General features: G+C 45.1%; 1 protein-coding gene across 3 annotated transcripts in view; it reads right to left on the bottom strand.

Annotated features, from left to right (window-relative positions):
- LOC115106318 (LLGL scribble cell polarity complex component 2-like) overlaps positions 1–23,405 on the bottom strand; it is a 34,190-nt gene extending 10,785 nt beyond the window's left edge. For 2 of the 3 annotated variants that reach the window (XM_029628917.2, XM_029628919.2), the window contains exons 1-6: positions 23,126–23,405; positions 9,265–9,383; positions 8,651–8,748; positions 7,836–7,917; positions 6,874–6,989; positions 234–392 (exon numbers count right to left, since the gene is read on the bottom strand). In XM_029628917.2, the coding sequence (XP_029484777.1) occupies positions 234–392; positions 6,874–6,989; positions 7,836–7,917; positions 8,651–8,748; positions 9,265–9,339 (530 nt within the window). In that variant the 5' untranslated portion in view covers positions 9,340–9,383; positions 23,126–23,405. Of the gene's footprint in view, positions 1–233; positions 393–6,873; positions 6,990–7,835; positions 7,918–8,650; positions 8,749–9,264; positions 9,384–18,277; positions 18,836–23,125 lie in introns of those variants that run through there. The other variant, XM_029628918.2, reaches the window with a different exon arrangement.
- Between the last annotated feature and the right edge of the window lie 297 nt (positions 23,406–23,702).

Below are 23,702 nucleotides of genomic sequence, written 5' to 3'. Positions count from 1 at the left end.
TCTGCCCCTGAACAAAGCAGTTAATCCACTGTTCCCCAGTAGGCCGTCATTGTAAATAAGAAATTGTTCTTAACTGAATTGTCTAGTTAAAAAAAAATACAATGGATCAACTATGGTTGTGTACGTGTGTGAGAGAGAATGTCTGGGAGGTATTGACATCTGTTTAGGGGACAAATATCTCCAACTCAGTGAGCCAATAAAAAGGCAGTACACTAGTGTGTGTGTGTGTGTACCTGTTAGTGACATTCTCCAGGCTAATGTTCCTCTCCTCTAGTTCTCTGAAGCCCGGTACCTCCACTACGAACACGTGTCCCCCCTCTGTTCCCAGAAACAACATGTCCCCAGAGGAGTGGGTCAGCACCGCCGTCACACGAGTCACACTGGGAGGAGCACTGACGGAGGGAACGAGAGATGGGCACAGTTAACAGGTTGAATCTGTCAAAGACCAAGTTAAAATTAATCTGGGCAACTGGGGGAGGTTGAGGCCAAAAAATCAAGTGTATTACAGTAAGAAGATAGAAGAAATAAGACCCTAAAATACGATATTTAAAACTACTCCCTCAGACACTAGAGGCTACGGTATGATAAAACAATGAAAGCCAAATGACCTGCTCTATAGCACAGGAGTATGAAGAACAATATTGTTATAACGGGAATAAAGGAGGATGAAAACAAACGATCAGTCAACGGAGGAAAAAGTCGAGGTGTTTATGAAACACAATCTCAAGATGACGGACACAACTGGCTGAGCGTTTCAGTGACAGAGAGAAGGCCGAGTCCCATAACAGCTAACTCACTACCACATGAAGAGAGCTGAACAACACATTCCCTTCTCTATTAATGAACAACTTCCCCGTGAAATAGTGGAGACGATGACGTGCCCAGTCCCATAGCAGCTAACTCACTACCACATGAAGAGAGCTGAACAACACACCCCCTTCTCTATTAATGAACAACTTCCCCGTGAAATAGTGGAGACGACGACGTGCCCAGTACCCCACTTTCAAAAGGCACCGAGCAGAGAAGCAGGACGTTCATGTAGTGGTCGATAAACTATGTAAAACAACCAAATGTTCAAGGACAGGAAGATTCCAACGTGGCTGTGAGTGATACCTACATCCTGTTGAAGTAGTCCCCCATAAAAACACCACATTACAATCATGGATTCAGTTTTACACTTGTTTTATTCATGCTTTAAGGGACCATGGCCTTGTTATATACAAACGCTCCACACCGCATGGCCGCGGCCACCCTAATCTGGTGGTCCCAGCGCTAACCTCCCCACGTCTACCTTTGACTCATTCCTCTCTGCCTCCTTCTTTCCACTCCTCTCCTCTTTTGACCTCACCCTCTCACCTTCCCCCCCTACTCACAAGGCAGGCAATACGCTCGACCTCATCTTTACTAGATGCTGTTCCTCCACTAACCTCATTGCAACTCCCCTCCAAGTCTCCGACCACTACCTTGTATCCTTTTCCCTCTCGCTCTCATCCAACACTTCCCACACTGCCCCTACTCGGATGGTATCGCGCCGTCCCAACCTTCGCTCTCTCTCCCCCGCTACTCTCTCCTCTTCCATCCTATCATCTCTTCCCTCTGCTCAAACCTTCTCCAACCTATCTCCTGATTCTGCCTCCTCAACCCTCCTCTCCTCCCTTTCTGCATCCTTTGACTCTCTATGTCCCCTATCCTCCAGGCCGGCTCGGTCCTCCCCTCCCGCTCCGTGGCTCGACGACTCATTGCGAGCTCACAGAACAGGGCTCCGGGCAGCCGAGCGGAAATGGAGGAAAACTCGCCTCCCTGCGGACCTGGCATCCTTTCACTCCCTCCTCTCTACATTTTCCTCCTCTGTCTCTGCTGCTAAAGCCACTTTCTACCACGCTAAATTCCAAGCATCTGCCTCTAACCCTAAGAAGCTCTTTGCCACCTTCTCCTCCCTCTTGAATCCTCCTCCCCCTCCCCCCTCCTCCCTCTCTGCAGATGACTTCGTCAACCATTTTGAAAAGAAGGTCGACGACATCCGATCCTCGTTTGCTAAGTCAAACGACACCGCTGGTTCTGCTCACACTGCCCTACCCTGTGCTCTGACCTCTTTCTCCCTCTCTCTCCAGATGACATCTCGCGTCTTGTGACGGCCGGCCGCCCAACAACCTGCCCGCTTGACCCTATCCCCTCCTCTCTTCTCCAGACCATCTCCGGTGACCTTCTCCCGTACCTCACCTCGCTCATCAACTCATCCCTGACCGCTGGCTACGTCCCTCCAGTCTTCAAGAGAGCGAGAGTTGCACCCCTTCTGAAAAAACCTACACTCGATCCCTCCGATGTCAACAACTACAGACCAGTATCCCTTCTTTCTTTTCTCTCCAAAACTCTTGAACGTGCCGTCCTTGGCCAGCTCTCCCGCTATCTCTCTCAGAATGACCTTCTTGATCCAAATCAGTCAGGTTTCAAGACTAGTCATTCAACTGAGACTGCTCTTCTCTGTATCACGGAGGCGCTCCGCACTGCTAAAGCTAACTCTCTCTCCTCTGCTCTCATCCTTCTAGACCTATCGGCTGCCTTCGATACTGTGAACCATCAGATCCTCCTCTCCACCATCTCCGAGTTGGGCATCTCCGGCGCGGCCCACGCTTGGATTTCGTCCTACCTGACAGGTCGCTCCTACCAGGTGGCGTGGCGAGAATCCGTCTCCTCACCACGTGCTCTCACCACTGGTGTCCCCCAGGGCTCTGTTCTAGGCCCTCTCCTATTCTCGCTATACACCAAGTCACTTGGCTCTGTCATAACCTCACATGGTCTCTCCTATCATTGCTATGCAGACGACACACAATTAATCTTCTCCTTTCCCCCTTCTGACGACCAGGTGGCGAATCGCATCTCTGCATGTCTGGCAGACATATCAGTGTGGATGACGGATCATCACCTCAAGCTGAACCTCGGCAAGACGGAGCTGCTCTTCCTCCCGGGAAGGACTGCCCGTTCCATGATCTCGCCATCACGGTTGACAACTCCATTGTGTCCTCGTCCCAGAGCGCTAAGAACCTTGGCGTGATCCTGGACAACACCCTGTCGTTCTCAAATAACATCAAGGCGGTGGCCCGTTCCTGTAGGCTCATGCTCTACAACATCCGCAGAGTACGACCCTGCCTCACACAGGAAGCGGCGCAGGTCCTAATCCAGGCACTTGTCATCTCCCGTCTGGATTACTGCAACTCGCTGTTGGCTGGGCTCCCTGCCTGTGCCATTAAACCCCTACAACTCATCCAGAACGCCGCAGCCCGTCTGGTGTTCAACCTTCCCAAGTTCTCTCACGTCACCCCGCTCCTCCGCTCTCTCCACTGGCTTCCAGTTGAAGCTCGCATCCGCTACAAGACCATGGTGCTTGCCTACGGAGCTGTGAGGGGAACGGCACCTCAGTACCTCCAGGCTCTGATCAGGCCCTACACCCAAACAAGGGCACTGCGTTCATCCACCTCTGGCCTGCTCGCCTCCCTACCACTGAGGAAGTACAGTTCCCGCTCAGCCCAGTCAAAACTGTTCGCTGCTCTGGCCCCCCAATGGTGGAACAAACTCCCTCACGACGCCAGGACAGCGGAGTCAATCACCACCTTCCGGAGACACCTGAAACCCCACCTCTTTAAGGAATACCTAGGATAGGATAAAGTAATCCTTCTCACCCCCCCTTAAAAGACCTAGATGCACTATTGTAAAGTGGCTGTTCCACTGGATGTCATAAGGTGAAAGCACCAATTTGTAAGTCGCTCTGGATAAGAGCGTCTGCTAAATGACTTAAATGTAAATGTAATTCATGCTTTACAGAACCATGGCCTTGTTTTATTCATGCTTTAAGGAACCATGGCCTTGTTATATTCATGCTTTACAGAACCATGGACTTGTTTTATTCATGCTTTACAGAACCATGGACTTGTTTTATTCATGCTTTACAGAACCATGGACTTGTTTTATTCATGCTTTACAGAACCATGGACTTTACCAGGTTGGACATATGGGAAAGTGAATTGAGCATGACGGACTTATCCTTTAAACAGGTTTTATTCATGCATTACGGAACCATGGACTACATGGACTTCAAATGTGATTTTGATTCAGGGGAGGCAAAGAAGGGTAAGGCTGACTTTAATGAATTGAATTTGTAGATTGCACAGGCAGTATATTAGAAATAGCAAGGTAGTTTTGTTTGTTTGATATGGCCTAATTGTAGAAATTGGATATATTATGATTATATTATGGCCATTTTTGGCAGATGTGAATCGGAACTAAAATAATTTAAGATAATGTAATAAATATAAGGCATCCCGAGTGGCGCAGCAGTCTAAGGTACTGCACTGCGCTGCTAGAGCCTTCACTACAGACCCGGGTTCGATCCCAGCTGTATCCCTTTATGGGTAGTGTGATGCGTAACATTTTTACTGGCAACTATTAATGGATGTTCCTTTTTGTCGGAATATAACAGGACATAATGAGGATATGAAATATGTCTCTGTTGATAGGCAGCATGCAGGAGATGGACAAAGAACTGGTCTTTTCCCTCTTCATTTCCTCTAATATTTTAGAACAATCGGATCCAGAGAACTGTGCAGGTCGGGCTGACGAACTTATAGCCAATCGGATCCAGAGAACTGTGCAGGTCGGGCTGACGAGCTTATAGCCAATCGGATCCAGAGAACTGTGCAGGTCGGGCTGACGAGCTTATAGCCAATCGGATCCAGAGAACTGTGCAGGTGGGGCTGACGAGCTTATAGCCAATCGGATCCAGAGAACTGTGCAGGTCGGGCTGACGAGCTTATAGCCAATCGGATCCAGAGAACTGTGCAGGTCGGGCTGACGAGCTTATAGCCAATCGGATCCAGAGAACTGTGCAGGTCGGGCTGACGAGCTTCTAGCCTTGACTCTGACTTTCTTAATATGAGCATGAATCTACAATATTGTGCTGTTATTATTTCTAATTTAATCTCATTATTTTTTCACTGATTTTCCCATGTTATTTGGTTAGTTCTCATAAAAAAACACCATCAGATATGCAATAGACATACGGGGCGGGGCTTTGAACGTGTGAGTGAAGGGTGGCAGTATTGAATGATGTGATCATGGGACTGCCCATATTTCCCTCTGGCCTACGCCAAATCGGCAGCCACGGGTTTGCCTTAGGACGCAAAGGTGCGTCATGATTCAAGGAGATGGTCTGATGGTCTTATTGACAACAAGCCTAGATAAAAAAAAAACACTTGATTCAACATGGTGTTTTTCAATTTAAATTATTATCTAAAATTCTTGCCACCAACAGAATGCTGTAATGCTTTCAGGAAGTATTCAGACCTCTTGACTTTCTCCACATTTTGTTACAGCCATCCGTATTCTTTATCTACACACAATACCCCAATATTAAAAACAAAAAACAGAAATACCTTAACATAAGTATTCAGACCCTTTGCTATGAGACTTGAAATTAAGCTCAGGCGCATCCTGTTTCCATTGATCATCCTGATTTGAATGAAATGCACCTGTGGTAAATTCAATTGATTGGACATGATTTGGAAAGGCACACACCCGTCTATAAAAAGGGCCCACAGTTGACAGTGCATGTCAGAGAAAAAACCTAGCTATGATGTCGAAGGAATTGTCCATAGAGCTTCAGGGACAAGTCTCTGAATGTCCTTGAGTGGCCCAGCCAGAGCCTGGACTTGAACCCGATCGAACATCTCTGAAGAGACCCACAAATAGCTGTGCAGCAACACTCCCCCTCCAACCTGATAGAGCTTGAGGATCTGCAGACAAGAATGGGAAAAACTCCCCAAATACAGGTGTGCCATGCTTGTAGCATCATACCTAAGAAGACTCGAAGCACCTTTGGCAGTGATTAAAGCCTCAAAGTACCGAGTAAAGGGTCTGAATCCTTAAGTAAATGTGATATGACCATTTATTTTTTTATACATTTGCAACAACAAAAACATTCTGCTTGTCATTCCAGGGTATTGTGTGTAGAATGATGAGAAAAAGAAAGAACTTAATACATTTTAGAATAAGGCTGTAATGTAACAAAATGTGGAAAAAGTCAAAGGGTGTGAATATTTTGAGAATGCCCTGTATATGGGGCATACAACAATCTCAGCTCTGTAGATTTAGCTGATAAGAGACAGAGTCACAAGATGATTTATTCTGGTATTGCCCCTATGTAGCTTGTTTCTGGTCACAGGTTCAGGAATGGTATAATAAAATAAATCACTACATTCAATGAAAATGAACCTTACAAATAGCAGTGTCGGGCGATTTGGAAAGACATACAAATCAATAATATAATAATACTGGTAGGAAAGGTTCTCATCTTTACCACAGTCTGTAGATACTATATGATTAAAAAGGCTCCAAACTAATGCTAAACATCAAGGAACAATTTAAATATATGGCACATGGACACCAAATGTGGTCTATGGTGAGAGGTGGGATGGGCTGAGAGGTGGGATGGGCTGAGAGGTGGGATGGGCTGAGAGGTGGGATGGGCTGAGAGGTGGGATGGGCTGAGGTGGGATGGGCTGAGAGGTGGGATTAAAGAGCCCATGTTCGGTTTAGTATTATTGTGCTGTGATTGCTGTATATAAAAAGTAACACGAATGTAAAAATGGATGTAAATGTAGCAGAAAAGCATTAAACTAAAAAAAGGTGTCTCCTCCGAAGAGGTTGTGGTGGTAAATAGACTATTTAAGGTGCATACGTGTTTGTCATTGAACGTGTGCATGTCACCATTTTCCATCGAGTTCCGTGCCTCTCAGTGCGTCTCTTACCATGGCGATCCAACGAGTGTGTGAGAGAAATCAAGTCAGGAAGGTGGTGAGGTGTATGTCGTGCGTGTCTCACCCCGGTGGTCCAGTAAGTGTGAAGCGTCCTGTCTCCAGCAGCTCAGAGACTCCGTGATGAGCTCGGAGGGTCCACATGTGGAGACTGTTGTCATCCAACAGAGTCACCAAGGCAACCTATTCAACACAGACCAATCAGGGATGTTGGCCACAGCTTTACGACTAGCATTTCCAGCGATGTCAACAGGACCAGTAAATGGAGCACATAGCTAATCACATACAGGACCCCACAGGAAAATTTTTATAGAACTTTAAAAAGTTAGGAGCACAACATACAATCTAGGAGCACCAGAATACCTGTGTAATTGACTGAGATACAGCTTAAAATCAGGCCTATATGAATTCTAGTACTTTTGAAGCAAGTTGTGCTATAAAAGACGTTTGATTATTAGAAAAAGCTGAAATGTTGAAAGAAAAACCTGTCAATGGTACGAGTTTCGTACATCAGTGCTACCTATTGACATGCATGACATTCTACACCGTCTCAAGTTAGTGAGTGACGTTTGGCTGGTGGTGTTTGGCTGGTAGTGTTGCTGTACTGCATGTACAATAGCAGAGTTAGCAAAAACTAAAGACCACCCGATTGAAACTAATCATCATGATATCATATCATTCTGCCAGGTAAGCCTACTTGTTATAAGGTTTTCTGGGAAGGCCTTTAGAAATGACTGGCTGGCTACACTAAGTGGTAGACAGAGGGATTCCTGTGTAGTCTTCATGAAGTTACCAGAAATACAAACATCCCGATGCCTCCTTTCATATTCTTTACATGTAAGACCATTACTATCTGGGAGATCTCTCTTCCGGGTCACACTGGTGATCCTAAAATAAATCAGGACGCACAGAAAGTTAGTTTTTTCAGTAACAGTTGTGAATAGAGCATGAGATGAGGGGTTGAAACATCACTCTTCAGGCCTGTACAGTAGGTGTGTGTGTGTGTGTGTGCGGGGAGCAGCCACTCACCTGCTGTGGTAAGAAGTGGACCTGTGTGACGGCAGCGTTCTCATCATGTAGACCCATGAACTCTACACCTGGAGCCCCATAACTTATCTCGGGTTAAAGAACACACACACCTGAAGCATGCACCCCCCCACACACACACTTGAAGCATGCCCCCCCCCACACACACACTTGAAGCATGCCCCCCCCACACACACACACACCTGAAGCATGCCCCCCCCCCACACCTGAAGCATGCCCCCCCCCACACACACCTGAAGCATGCCCCCCCCACACACACCTGAAGCATGCCCCCCCACACACCTGAAGCATTCATAGACTTACACACGCGTTTCTTTTACTACACTGTATTGAAAGGGTCCACATGCATCTACAGAAAGAGATGGTCTGTTCTGTCTGTCTTATCTGGCTGCCCTGCCAACGGCTAATATTACATTTATTCATAGGATTTGTTTTGTGTTAGAACCGAACAATGTGCCCCATTGTGTGAGTGGAGAGTTCTAATGATGGGTTATCGTAGGGAATGAAGGGGGAATAGCGTGCCGACTGGCTCCACACGGTCAATGAGCACGATTGTGTCAGATGAATCAACACGCACTAAAAACAGAGATACAGAAACACGCACACACACACACACAACTGTGCCTGTCTGGTAGTCAGGGCTGAGCAACAGCCTGGAAAAATAACTCCACACAAACCGCTACCCTCTGCTTTAGCTGAGACAAACTGGGTCAAAAATGTTGACGCTTAAATGTTGCACTCTTACACAGCCATCCATCCAGCCAGCACTCTCCTTCTGAGTGTCTATTGAAGGATACAGTTTGATGGCGCCGGAGCGGGTGCCGATGGCCAGGAGCTGTAGGCTGGGACTGAAGACCAGAGCACTGGGCTGGTGGGGAAAACCATGCTCCACCGTCTATGGGGGAGGGGAAGAGAGAGGGGCGAGAGGAGAGAGAAAAAAATGAGGGGGAGCAAGAAAGAGGAGAGAAAATTAAAGGGGGAGAGAGAGGAAAGCGAGGAGAAAGAAATCTATTGGGTGAAATACCATCACAGCAGAAAGATGTGACCTGTTGCCAGAGAAGAGCAACCACCATTTTATATACCAGCCATATTTATGTTTATTTATTTCCCTTTTTGTACATCGTTACAAGTGTATATATACATAACACGACAATAGAAATGTCTATTCCTTTAAAAAAAATTGTGAGTGTAATCTTTACTGGTTATTTAGGATTGTTTATTTCACTTTTGTTTAGGATTTATTTCACTTGCTTTGGCAACGTTAACAAATGTTTCCCATGTAAATAAAGCCCTTTGAATCGAGAGAAGTTATAGAAACTGGCAGGACAAATCAACTGACAATTGTCTGGAATTGGGACCATAATCTTATTATAGAGATTGGAGATCAGATCGACTCTGTTCCAGCTCTTACCTTGTTGAACCCATAGAGCTCCTGTTTGATCCGATCTCTGTGGGACTCCTGTCCATGTCTCCTAAACCTCTTCATTCTCACTGGAATCTGAGGAGCACACAGGCCCAACCACTACACCTCTACAGAGGGAGAGAGGGACAGAGGGGAGAGGGACAGAGGGGAGAGGGGAGAGGGACAGAGGGGAGAGGGACAGAGGGGAGAGGGACAGAGGGGAGAGGGACAGAGGGGAGAGGGACAGAGGGGAGAGGGACAGAGATTAAGGAGGTATACAGGGAAGTATAATAGCCTAGCAGAAGAGTCTCCACACCCTATCTGAGGAACGTGGACGAGAGATAAAGAGAACATAAAACTTCCTGGAGAAAAAAAAGAAGTAATTAAGGAAACAGAAACGAGGAAGTGAAGACTAACAACTGGGGCAGAAAACTAAACAGGGGCTCCTGGAAAAACATGGCTCAGGTGGTGTGTGTCGGACACTGACAGAGACGAGAGAAAGGGGTTCCACAGGCGGAGCATGGCCTACTCTCCTGATGTCTCTGTGGGTCTCACACACACTGCCTGAGGGGGAAGGGCTAGACACAGACAAGAGCTAGGGGTCAGGGAGAGACCGTTGTTCTCCAACACACAGACGTTGACGAAAACACCTGTCACTCAGACAAGAGGTTTCATCAGATAGAAAGAGGAAAAGGGGAAAGAGAGTCATTCTTTTCTTTATGAATAACATTTGCAGAATGTTTAGGGCGTAACGAACCATGACCCGATCACACAACGCTTTGAAAGCAAAACTCCCGTAGACAGTTTAAACCGCTGGATCTCATTGTACCAGGAAGAGGAAGGAAGAGTATTGACAGCTTTCTCTTAATCTCTTCACATACCACTACATTTCCTAAGCCACATCGCGTGAGGGAGAAAGGCTATACTCACAGGTTGGTTAGATCATACTTCAGAGGTCTAATGTCTTCTTCTAGTGGTCTGACTGAACTCAACCCAGTGGTCTAAGGCTCAGAGAGTAGTGGTCTGACTGAACTCAACCCAGTGGTCTAAGGCTCAGAGAGCAGTGGTCTGACTGAACTCAACCCAGTGGTCTAAGGCGCAGAGAGTAGTGGTCTGACTGAACTCAACCCAGTGGTCTAAGGCGCAGAGAGTAGTGGTCTGACTGAACTCAACCCAGTGGTCTAAGGCTCAGAGAGTAGTGGTCTGACTGAACTCAACCCAGTGGTCTAAGGCTCAGAGAGTAGTGGTCTGATCAACCCAGTGGTCTAAGGCTCAGAGAGTAGTGGTCTGACTGAACTCAACCCAGTGGTCTAAGGCTCAGAGAGTAGTGGTCTGATCAACCCAGTGGTCTAAGGCTCAGAGAGTAGTGGTCTGACTGAACTCAACCCAGTGGTCTAAGGCTCAGAGTAGTGGTCTGACTGAACTCAACCCAGTGGTCTAAGGCTCAGAGAGTAGTGGTCTGACTGAACTCAACCCAGTGGTCTAAGGCTCAGAGAGTAGTGGTCTGACTGAACTCAACCCAGTGGTCTAATGCTCAGAGAGTAGTGGTCTGACTGAACTCCACCTCAAAGCTGTCTCCCTGGGTGACAACAAGAATGTCCCCCTCAAAAGACCCACAAAAACCCTACACAAAACAGGCTAGTGTTTCAGGTCTGTGTGATGATTAAGTTTTTTAAATTTAAATAAATGGGAAAACTAGACTTTCATAAAAATGACAAATGATAATGTTGTAGGCCGGGATTAAAGTTATTTTTCCGTCTTGGCCGACTCAGTCGTCTCGTTGAGTCGAGACAGACATACTTTTGTTATTATTAACACCCTGATATCAGCTGCAGAACGATGTTAGTCATTAGGCGTGTGAGGGATTATGGGATAGCGGAGGCCTGACTCACTCCCTCACTAAGTAAACTTCCTCATTTGGATCCTGCAGACGCAGCGGGATGAAGAAGTGGTGCATTTAAGGATTTGGGGAGGGTAGGCTAAACGGAGCCGAGATCTGCATCAAAGAAATAGCCTCGGCTACATCGATTTATTTGAATAGAAGAGAGGCGATGCTTTAACACAGTCACCCTTTAACATAGACTGATTATGGTTCTAGTTCTACCGGCTTTTCTGTTCCTCCGTGTTCTCCAGTAGAGCAGCAGGGAAGGAGGATCTCCTAATGTAGGTTGGGTGGAAAAGCAGGACCTTGGTTTCAGCATATGACGACCACCTTGGTCAGTCGACCCCCTATAGCGGTGCTTAGGCTGATGCCAACGGACTCAAGAGAGGACATACCCTACATCACCAGAAGAAACACTCGCCGACTACATGGTGAATAACTTTAGGCTTTCAACCAGTGTGACAGCAAGGCCTACCCAGTAATTAAACACTACGCTCCCGTTGGAGCAGAGCAGTCGATGCCGTTTAAGATGAGGGAGGACCATTCTTATTTTTAATGACAATGGCAGCATATGACAGCATTCATTTAACGTTAATAGGTTCAGGCTACTACATGATACTAGATTTTCCCTATACCCACGATGAGGTTGCTACAACCTAGCCTATGAATGAGTTAGCCTAAGTTCACAATCTAGGAGCACACAGGTCGAGAGTCAACTACTCAGCACATTTATGCAGTGCTAGCTAGCTGTAGCTTATGCTATCAGTACCAGATGCATTCTCTGATCCTTTGATTGGGTGAACAACATGTCAGTTCATGTTGAAAGAGCTGTGATAGGTTGGAGGACGTCTTTCGAAAGTTGTCATAATTACTGTATAAGTCTAGGGAAGGGGGGTGTATTGAAGTCAATGTACCCAGAGGACAGAAGCTAGCTGTCCTCCCGCTACACCATGGGGATACCCTATAGAGTGCTGTTGAGGCTACTGTAGACCACTGCAAAACCGTGTGTCGAGTATAGTTTTGTCTAAAAGGAATTGCTTTCAAACATTTCCCTATTGTTATGAAATTCACTGAGGACGAGTCCTCCCCTTCCTCCTCTGATGAGCGTCCATTAGAACAGAGTAGTGTTCAGAACGGTCAATTCTGCCTCTTACTCTCGCAGCTTTTCTTCAGAGTACAGTAGGGTGGGAAAATGTGGCAAACTGAAAATGACTTATTCAAGGCTACAGTATAGATACAGAAATCATGTGCACGTAAGTCACACGTGACATATCCCAACAGACCTAGCCTACATTTCCACTCATATCACTGTAGACAGTACTCTGGCAGTTAGGGGGAAGTATCTGTTCGTTACAAGGTCAGGGCCAGAAACTAAGTAGGAAACATCCCCATTGGTGGACAACAGAGCCATTCTATTAGACTAACAGTGAAATCAGGTGTGGATTTTCCCAGGAATTCCTGATGGACAGTGCAAATGGAATTCGGTTAAGAAATAGGTACACAGACAGGCGTGTCACATCGTCACACACAGAGCAACCCTCTGCCAGGGCTGCTAAGCATTTAGTCACTATTTGATTGGTGTCATCAGAAATGACATCATCAGCATTGTAGAAGAGCAAGGCAGGGTTCTCCAGAGGGGGGAGCTTCGTGTTGTAGAAGAGCAAGGCAGGGTTCTCCAGAGGGGGGAGCTTCGTGTTGTAGAAGAGCAAGGCAGGGTTCTCCAGAGGGGGGAGCTTAGTGTTGTAGAAGAGCAAGGCAGGGTTCTCCAGAGGGGGGAGCTTAGTGTTGTAGAAGAGCAAGGCAGGGTTCTCCAGAGGGGGGAGCTTAGTGTTGTAGAAGAGCAAGGCAGAGTTCTCCAGAGGGGGAGCTTAGTGTTGTAGAAGAGCAAGGCAGAGTTCTCCAGAGGGGGAGCTTAGTGTTGTAGAAGAGCAAGGCAGAGTTCTCCAGAGGGGGAGCTTCGTGTTGTAGAAGAGCAAGGCAGGGTTCTCCAGAGGGGGAGCTTAGTGTTGTAGAAGAGCAAGGCAGAGTTCTCCAGAGGGGGAGCTTAGTGTTGTAGAAGAGCAAGGCAGAGTTCTCCAGAGGGGGGAGCTTAGTGTTGTAGAAGAGCAAGGCAGAGTTCTCCAGAGGGGGGAGCTTAGTGTTGTAGAAGAGCAAGGCAGAGTTCTCCAGAGGGGGGAGCTTAGTGTTGTAGAAGAGCAAGGCAGGGTTCTCCAGAGGGGGAGCTTAGTGTTGTAGAAGAGCAAGGCAGGGTTCTCCAGAGGGGGGAGGGTTAGGGTTAGTGTTGTAGCTGGCCTCTGCCCAGTACCCTGCCCTTAACCTTGGTGTTCTAGCCAGCTACCAGCTGGTACTTTGCCCTGCACCTTAGAGAGACTACTCTGCCCTGCACCTTAGAGAGACTACTCTGCCCTGCACCTTAGAGAGACTACTCTGCCCTGCACCTTAGAGAGACTACTCTGCCCTGCACCTTAGAGAGACTACTCTGCCCTGCACCTTAGAGAGACTACTCTGCCCTGCACCTTAGAGAGACTACTCTGCCCTGCACCTTAGAGAGACTACTTTGCCCTATGCACATAGTTATTGAACACTAGTCACTTGTTTACATACCATTTCACCCAATGTACTTGTATATACTGTATATACTGTATTCTAGTCATGGCTCATCCTATGTAAACTTATTTTTGTATTGTGTGGTTACCGTTTATTTACTGCACTGTTGGAGCTTGAAACTATTATTGTGTTGCACCGACAACATTTGCAAATGTGTACGTGACCAATAAACTTCCATAATAAATTCACACCCATGTCAATAAAGCTTCATAGTCTTGAACATCCTTGACCAACAATGAGAGCGGTGGTGTTTTAAAGAGCGACTGTCCCTAACAAGCAACGTTTTGAAAACAGCCTGGGGGGCATCGATACAAGTCAGAAAATATTATTAGAGTCACAATTTACTACAAAGTGTAAATAGTATAATTGGTCATAGTCTCGCCCCCCCCTCCCCCATTAAAAATAATAATAAAACAGATAAATAAAAATGGTGATTTGAGAGACTAGAAAAAAAATAATAATTGTGTCACGGAATGAAGGGTACTGCAACAGTTTTCCTTGGGTTTATTTCAAACCTGCCCACAGCTGGCAGCACGGAAATCACCAGAAATTCAGAGTGCAGCTGCACGCGACCTGATCGTAATACCCATGGCCAATTTGGTTTGACATTCAATATCTCTATGGGGCTCATTAGGGACCATCAGTAAATTACACAATGTACATGAGACAATTTGGGGAATTTCTTTTAAAATACCTAAACGGACCGTAAATGAACTCACTACAAACCATCACCCTCATGAACTTAAGGAAATCCCAAATATCATGAATATATTGGAACTAGTGGATATATGGAGGCTTAAATATCCTGACCTAGTTGAATATACAGTCGTGGCCAAAACTATTGGCACCCTTGCAGTTTTTTCAAATAATGCACCATTTCTTCCATAAGTCTATTGAAATTAAAACATATTTTGGTATCCACATATGCATGTCTTCGGTATGCAGTTGAACTAAAAAAGAAATCAGAATAATTTACTAAAGCTTAGCTAATTCCACAAAGAAATCCTAAAATGGCCCAGGCAATATTATTGGCACCTTCTAGGTGAGAATTACATTTCAAGCAGGTGATTCTCATTTACTTTGGAATTGAACTCACCTGTGGTAAGTTGCAGGTGCCTGCAATATAAAAATCACTCATTAAACCAGTCTGAAAAGGGAAAAGAACTCTTTCTCCTGTTTTGTGTCACTGTGTGTACCGCAATGAGCATGGAGAGAATTCTCTAGTTATCTGAATAGGTCAGACTCAAGACTGTCCATGCTTGGTACAATCTCAAGGCTACAAGTCCATCTGCAGAGACCTTGGTGTTCCTGTTTCCACCGTACGTAATGTTATCAACATGTCTAAGGCCCATGCCACTGTAGCCATCCTCACTGGACGTGGCCCAAAGAGAAAACCTGATGGAAGACTGCAGTGAAGGATTGTTTGAATGGAGAAAACACCTCAGTCAACTGCCACGCAGATTCAAGCTGACCTTCAGACACAAGGTACAACAGTTTCAAATTGTACCATCGCCAACTTAATGAAATGGGGTTATATGGTAGAAGGACCCCACAGTCAAACATGGAGGTTCAGTGATGCTTTGCTGCCTCTGACACTGGGTTTGAACGTGTGCATGGCATTATGAAATCAGGAGAATACCAAGGCATTTTGGAGCGCAATGTCGCACCCAGTGTCAGAAAGCTGGGTCTCTGTTGAAGGTCATGGGTCTTCCAGCAGGACAATGACCCCAAACACACTTCAAAAAGCTCCCAGGAACGGTTCAAGACAAAACACTGGACTGTTCAGCAGAGTCCAGATGTAAATCCCATTGAAAACTTGTGGAGATCTGAAAACAGCAGTAGGGAGAAGGCACCCTTCAAATGTGGGAGAACTGGAGCAGAAGAGGAGCAGGCCAAAGTGCCAGTACAGGGGTGCAGGAAGCTCATTGATGGTTATAGGAAGCACTTGATTGCAGTTATTTTGACCAAAGCCTGTGCTACCAAATATTAAGTCTAGGGTGTCAATGCTATGTTTATTTTCTGATTTAAATGGACATATTAAGTGCTGAATCAAAAAAATATTCTGTAATATTAACAGCGAAATAAAGAATTGCGGAGACCAAAAACGTTGAAATTGCAACTTATTTTTAGGGAAAATTGTGAGTTACTTGAAAAAAGCAATACATATTTTTGGCCACGACTGTACATGGCGGAGGCTCAATTAAGCTAGTCATCTTGACTACTTTTAGGTAATTCTCACTGGCACCAAAAGTTTTAAAAGTGTTGATAGGGGAGATTATCAGATATTGGAGGCACCTTAAACTTTAGTGTTGTGATAAAAAAAAAAAAAAATGCATAGCGCATATAATAATACAAAATAAAAGGTATTGTTGGATATTATTCATCCTTTTTTTCTTCCACCTGGACGATACATTGGAGAAATATCTGGGAAACCAGGCATGGTATTCATAGCTGGCTTTGAAAAGGCTTTTGATAAAGTAGGTCTGGAATTTATATATTAATGCCTGGAATATTTCAATTGGAGAATTTGTACAATGGGTTCAAGTTAAGTATAGTAACCCTAGGTGTAAACTAATAAATAATGGCAACTTCTCAGAAAGTATTACTGTCAAAAGGAGTAAAACGAGGTTGTCCACTATCGGCATATCTATTTATTAGGGCCATCAAAATGTTAGCTATTAAAAAATCTGATCCAACAATAATATCAAAAGGGCTAGAAATCCTAGTCTTAACAAGTTATCCAGAAGGGTGGGTGACTGTATTTTCAAACGCTTGCCACGTGTGAACACACCCATATTAAAACCACCCTCCAAAGACAACTCAGTTGGCTTCAGTCATGGCCGCTGTACTTCTTAATGACCAAGCCCAAAAACCGAGGCCAAATCAGGAAGTTCAGCCCCCCTTTAAGAAAGAGTAGGGGCTATATGCAGGTGATATGGCTGTATCTTATGACTCTTTGGGTTGGGCAGTATGCATATTTTCATATCGGAGCAGCATGTGTAGAGTCTTCAGTCACTAGGGCAACGGGCCTTATCTGCTTGGAGAAGATGGGGGGGAAGCAGACATGCGGAGAACAGAGAGGAAAAAACTCAAGATCAAGATAGTGGCAGCTGCACGGACAAGTCATCCAAAAGGGCTTTGAACTTCTCAAACACGGCAGAAAGCCAACAATATGATGCCCCGTCACCTTATTAATTCATCCGCTTACTTAGATAACGCAGATTTCTGCATTTTTCCACGCAGGAAACAAAGAACGTAATAGAAATATCTTGCAGCGTTTTATAAACGTACATCTAAAATGGTTCGTATGGTAATTTCTGCTCGGCATCGGACTCATTTTGTGCTTCAGTTTCACTTCACTCGGATGACAATTAACGAACAGGCAATCTAACAGCAGACAGTGCTGACCGATGTGTAGCTACTTTTCTCTTGGTGTAGCCAAGACCCAAGTTTAACTTGAAGCAAAACTATAGGAAATATAGTTCACTACATTCCTTCTATGGTAAACATAATACGATGTGAATGCATTGTTTTTGAAAAACATTCCTTGCCTTTTCATTTACTTGTGTGGCTGCTAGCCAAATAGTGTCGCACTTCTGTTAACTGATGAATTATGCTGTTTTCTGTGGGGAAACTATAGTTGGACGTCCATGATCACGCTATTGAAGCAAAATAAATCATCTTTACTTTCAATTTAAATGCGACTCATTAATACACAGCTGGACTCACCTGCTCCTGCTTTCTCCCGTTGTGCCCTTTACAAACACCTGACTGGCTCAACTTCAAATAAAGCGACAGGTGAAATGAAGAACGCCATCTGCTTTCTCTCCTAACATATTGCGCAAGATGACTGCGGGTATTTACTTAAAGTAACAACAAATATTCAAATGTATTGAAAAACGTCAAATAAATCGATTCAATGGTACTGAATACCACGGTATACATGGTACACCGCCCAAGCCTAATGACTAAGACAAAATTAATATTAAATTCTTCTGAAATACCTGGTTACGGGGAAATCACACCCATTCTTGGTTAGTTCGCAACCCCTCAAAACATGACATCATCACATTCCCAGCATTCTATCAACTTGAACCATCAGACAGGTGAGAGAGATGTCAGAGGGAGAAAAACAAATACACATTAACATGTCTGGACAGGGCACCAACACTGCCCGTAAACTAGGCTAAATAACCTCCTACTACTACTACTACATAGCTGGCATTCTGCTTCAGACCAAGATGCCAGGAAATGCCTGCCACCATAAATATTCTACTTATATTCTTATGCAATCGCCAGCTATGTCAGGGCTTTAAATGTAAAATACACTACTAATAAGTTACTTCCATGGAACAGGCTCATGAGTCAAAACAATAGTTGATCAACCCAGAAGAGGGAAATGATGTCTGTTGTTTTAAGTGTGGCTAGAAAACTCAAATGAGCCTACTTTGCTCTCTCTCTCACACACACACACATATATATACAACCTGTCTGACAAGTGCAGGAATCAACAATACAGTTGAGGTGAATTACCTGTGTTGGCAAGAAAACACCTCTCCCGTCCTCCTCCCAATCCCTTCCCTCGCTCACAGCATAAAGGAGGTGCTCTCCCTCAGTGTCAGTTACCCTCTCCTGATCCCTCTTCTCTAAGAAAGAGGGGGGCTTTTAGAGTCTCACTGACCCACATAAAAATGTAGTCACGCTTCCTGGTGAATTTGCAAATAGACTCTTAACCGTCGGCCTAAGAAGCCAGAAGAGCGGAACGTTTAGTCGGCCTGCACGAGCATTACATCCAAACATCAGAGAGAAACGGAAGGCTGTGTAAAGCTAGTACAGTCTGAACCATCTTCCCTCATTGCTGGTCTATTCTTAGTGATGACTCGACTCCCACTCACTCACTTCACAGTCAGCATGAACTGATGTGGCCTGCATGTTCCAATACTGTAGAAACCTATTGCCTTGGTTGAGGTAGTGTCGGCCTACATCACTGATCTGACGAGGTTGAATAGGTGAAACCGACAACAAGTCGACGAGAACCTTTATTTCACGGGTAACTGGATCAAGGAACGACGCGTTCACTGGGACTCGCAGTACCACAGCAGTGAGAGGCTGCTCTTCTCACCGTGTCAGTCTAAGGACAGAAACAAGATAATGTCTGGGTGTGGTCGGCAGGATGTCAGACAGCGTCGCTCAACCCCTCTTTCCGGTAATCACAATTCACAAATTGGCCATGTTGGGGTATGGCGACGCTGCTACTAGCTGTATAATTGCTCATAACCCACTGAGTGCACACGGACATCATCATCCCCTTGAGGGATGTTTGATGGTGGTATGATGCATCAAGAGAAGCGTTTTCAACAGACTGGGTAGCGTAGGGCCTACAGAGTCTTGACTATAGACAGGAATTACAGTCCTCCCAACCTGTCTAGTTGCTCATCTTTTACAGTTGGCCTACTTTCTGACGCTTTAGTTCGCTACCTAGAAATGGCAGCTAGAGACTTTAGTAAAACAAGGGAGGTATGTTCACAGCGACTCTGCTTCCTCTCACGTCTCACAGGCTAACCACAGACAACTTCTCCTGCGAGCTAAACGGTTCCACATTGGCAAACAGGAGTCGGCCTAACTAGGACAGTCTACGGCATGTGGGCTTAACGAGCCACCGACAGGACACAGTTTAGTAAGGGAGTGTGCCTAGGCCACTCGACACAGGCTTGATAGGGTCATGTTTTAGCTTGTAAACCTATGAGGGCCTGTTGTTGCCCTTGTACAGTTGAGGAAGCTTAGGTTGAAAGTGAAAGTTAGACAGGTGAGATGTGGAGAGTTTGTTTGGAGAATGAAAGTGGTCACTGGTTAGTCAGTTGATCATTGTTTTGTAAACTTCCTGTATCTGTCCATCATTATATGCTTTCCTGTCATTCAACACTTGGCTAAGTAGTAAGCGCCCTTATCATGGTCTATAGAGCTACTCTAATGAAAACAAACAGCCGTAGAGATTCCATCTCTACGTTTCCCTGGCTTTCCTTAACAAGACTGATCTACAATTTTGTGACAGGCGGTTGTTTTGATTGGAGAGTAAGCCTCGTTTCAGGTCGAAGTTTATCATGTCCCAACAGCTGTGGTATGCTGGGAACAAAGGGGTGTTGTTTGGCTAGCACAGCTGCAGGTGGGAATGAAGGAGTGGGCAGTGCCAGTGGACTGTCTGTTCTAGTCTTTTTTCTCCATGCATAGAAACCTATAGAAGCCAAATTCTTTAGATAGTGGGGGGCAATTGAGCAAGGTGAGGTACACCATGTCGTAGTGGTAGGAATACACTGGCATGTCCAAAGGAACAGCAAGCTTGACTCATTGGGTAAATAGAAAATGAGTGCAAATTAATTACTGCATATTTCCATAGGTTTAATGGAACTGCAAACAGATGACAGGCAGTTGACAAACTGACTCACTGTCCCGTGAATACAATCTTATTCACTGTTACCAGAGCCAAAATAAAGTGACGGTCATGTTTGACCCAAAACAGTCCTATGCTATGGACATTGGTCCCTGAGGGCAAGATTGATGTAATTCTGGTCATGAATTAATCCAAACCGGTCAAACTGGTGTAACAAACTATTAACCCCAACTCCACGCCCCCCCTCCCCCTCCCAAAACAGACAATTACTCATGGATGGAAACCCTACTCTACCGTCGTCTCAAAACTCTCTCAACCTGCGAGCCGGAGAGACGCGCCTTAGTCCCTACCAACTCCAACTCTTTCCTTAAAATACATTTTAAAAAACAAGATCAGCTTTAAAAATATCTTTGTCAGTTTCTCCCCCATGGAGATACAAAATCAGTTATTAGCATAATTTCTTGTTACTTTTTAAACTCGATTCATATCATACATCGTAAGCTACATCATTTTCACATATACAGTACCAGTCAAAAGTGGACATCTCCTCATTCAAGGCTTTTTTATTTGTACTATTTTCTACATTGTAAAATAATAGTGAAGACATGAAAACTATGAAATAGCACATATGGAATCACAAAAAAAGTGTTAAATCATAAATAAAATAGCCCTAACACAGCCTGGAAGTGTGTTGGTTGGTCATTGTCCTGTTCAAATACAGATGACAGTCCCACTAAACACAAACCAGATGGGATGGCATGTGACTGTGGGAGCAATGCTGGTTAAGTGTGCCTTTAAATTCTAAATAATTCACTGACAGCGTCAACAGCAAAGCACCATCACACCTCCTCCACGCTTCAGTGGGAACCACGCATTCGGAGATCATCCGTTCACCTACTCGGCATCTCACAAAAGACACGGCGGTTGAAACCCAAAATCTCAAATTTGGACTCATCAGACCAAAGGACAGATTTCCACCGGTCCAATGTCCATTGCTTATGTTTCTTGGCGCAAGCAAGTCTCTTCTTATTGGTGTCCTTTAGTAGTGGTTTCTTTGCAGCAATTCGACCATGAAGGCCTGTTTCACGGAGTCTCCTCTGAACAGTTGATGTTCAGATGTCCGTTACTTGAACTCGGTGAAGCATTTATTTTGGCTGCAATCTGAGGTGCAGTTAACTCTAATGAACTTGTACTCTGCAGCAGAGGTAACTCTGGGTCTTCCTTTCCTGTGCCGGTCCTCATGAGAGCCAGTTTCATCATAGCTCTGGATGGTTTTTGCAACTGCATTAGAAGAAACTTTCAAAATTAGGCCTGGATTACAGTCAGCGTTCCAATTCATTCCAAAGGTGTTCGATGGGGTTGAGGTCAGGGCTCTGTGCAGGCTAATCAAGTTTTTCCACACCGATTTCGGTGATCCCTTTCTGTATGGACCTCTCCTTGTGCACGGGGGCACTGTCATGCTGAAACAGGAAATGGCCTTCCCCAAACTGTTGCTACAAAGTTGGAAGCACAGAATCATCTAGAATGTCATTGCATGCTGTAGCGTTAAGATTTTCCTTCACTGGAGCTAAGGGGCCTAGCCCGAACCATGAAAAACAGCCCCAAACCATTATTCCTCCTCCAAACTTTACAGTTGGCACTATGCAGTCGGGCAGGTAGGGTTCTCCTGGCTTCTGCAAAACCCAGAGTTGTCCGTTGGAATGCCAGATAGTGAAGTGCAATTCGTCACCCAAGAGAAGGCATTTCTACGGAGGCCAAATGGCAGTGAGCTTAACACCACTCCAACTGACATTTGGCATGGTGATCTTAGGCTTGTGTGCGGCTGCTCAGCCATGGAAACCCATTTCATGAAGATCCTGCTGAACAATTATTGTGCTGATGTTGCTTCTAGAGGCAGTTTGGAACTTGGTTATGAGTGTTGCAACCGAGGACAGACTATATTTACACCACAGCACTCGGTGGTCCCGTTCTGTGAGTTTGTGTGGCCTACCACTTCACTGCTGAGTTGTTCTTGCTCAAAGACATTTCCACTTCACAATAACAGTGCTTACAGTTGAAAGGGACAGCTCTAGCAGGGCAGAACTTTGACAAACTGACTTGTTGGAAAGGTGGCATCCTATGGCAGTGTCACATTGAAAGTCACAGCTCTTCAGTAAGGCCATTCTACTGCCAATGTTTGTATATTGAGATTTCAAGGATGTGTGCTTGATTGTATACACCTGTCAGCAACGGGTGTGGCTGAAAAAGACGAATCCACTACTTTGAAGGGGTGTCCACATACTTGTTTGTATGTGTATATATAGCTATATATTAAATCAAAAGTCAAGACCTTCCCATCAGCAAGCTGACTAAAAACGTGAATTGTTTGTGATGACCATGGAGTTTTTTAGTTATTTCAACTGGCCAATTAAACTCAAAGGCACGATTTAGTCCATCGTAAACCGTGGGGTTGAGTGTAGTCGGCTAACAACGAGTTATTTCACCAACTTGTGCAGCAAATAAGTTAGCTGGCCAAATTGCTAGTTAGCCAAAAGCTGCTTGTTTCAGTCCCTTGTATAGAAAAGTAAAAAATATATTATTATTATTATTATCATATGCTTTTAAGGTTTACTACAGACCCTTTCCTCCTGGACGTTGAATGGAATGAATGGCTTGGCAGCGGATAACCAACAACACTGTCGAGCTAACCTAGTTAAAGTTAGTTAGCCAGCTAGTTAACCATTCATCCCAAGATGATAGTTGGCAAATCAAGAGAAAGTTACCTAGTAGCTAGCTAGTTTAACCAGCTAGTTAGCATGTACCCGTGTTATCCCCGAGTCACTTAGCAACAATACATACGTTGACTTGAACTCAAAACAGTAGCTGGAAATTCATCTTGCCCAATCATAATTTGATAACATAACTAGCTGTCTAGGTTATTTGGCTAGCTAACGACAGCCTACAGCACCTGTAGAAGCGACACTCCTCTTTTGCTCGGGCCCTTTGAAACTCACCTTACTCCGAACCGTGTCCACTACGCTTTCACCCGCTAATTCACACCGCTTGGTCGGCGTCCAGTTCTGCCACGTCTCAACTTCCCTAACCAATATAACATCGAATCAGAGTCCCAAAGCACGTCGTCGGCTTGTCTTGAAATACGTTAAGTCGGATCCTGTGTTCGTTTGGTAGCTATTCCACTTTTCTTTCCTTTGCCCAGCCAAGGCAGCCTCGATGTTTCCTGATGATGCCCCTGACCCACAGAGCGCAACTTGACTGGCTAGCCTCGTCTGAGTAACTCCTCCTTTCACCTCCCCTTCCGGGATACGAATCAGCAGGGGGGGGGGGGGGGCATGAGCAAAGAAATGGGTTTGGCTCCAAATGTAATATAAAAAGAATTTCCCCAAATACATTTTCAGATGTTGCATGAAGTATAAGGTCTCAAACTCATCCTGATTGTTTATTGTTTATTTATAGTGGAACAATCATCCCATATTAATGGCATTTTTTGTAATTGTACAAAACAACATTATTAGTCTTTCAGACGCAACCACAAGAGGTTATACATTATTTGATTTTAGTGCTTTGCAATTA

Source organism: Oncorhynchus nerka, linkage group LG23, assembly GCF_034236695.1.
Source record: "Oncorhynchus nerka isolate Pitt River linkage group LG23, Oner_Uvic_2.0, whole genome shotgun sequence".
Taxonomy (NCBI): Eukaryota; Metazoa; Chordata; class Actinopteri; order Salmoniformes; family Salmonidae; genus Oncorhynchus; species Oncorhynchus nerka.
The sequence above is the reverse complement of the archived record's forward strand: the minus strand, read 5'-3'. Positions and strand labels throughout refer to the sequence as shown.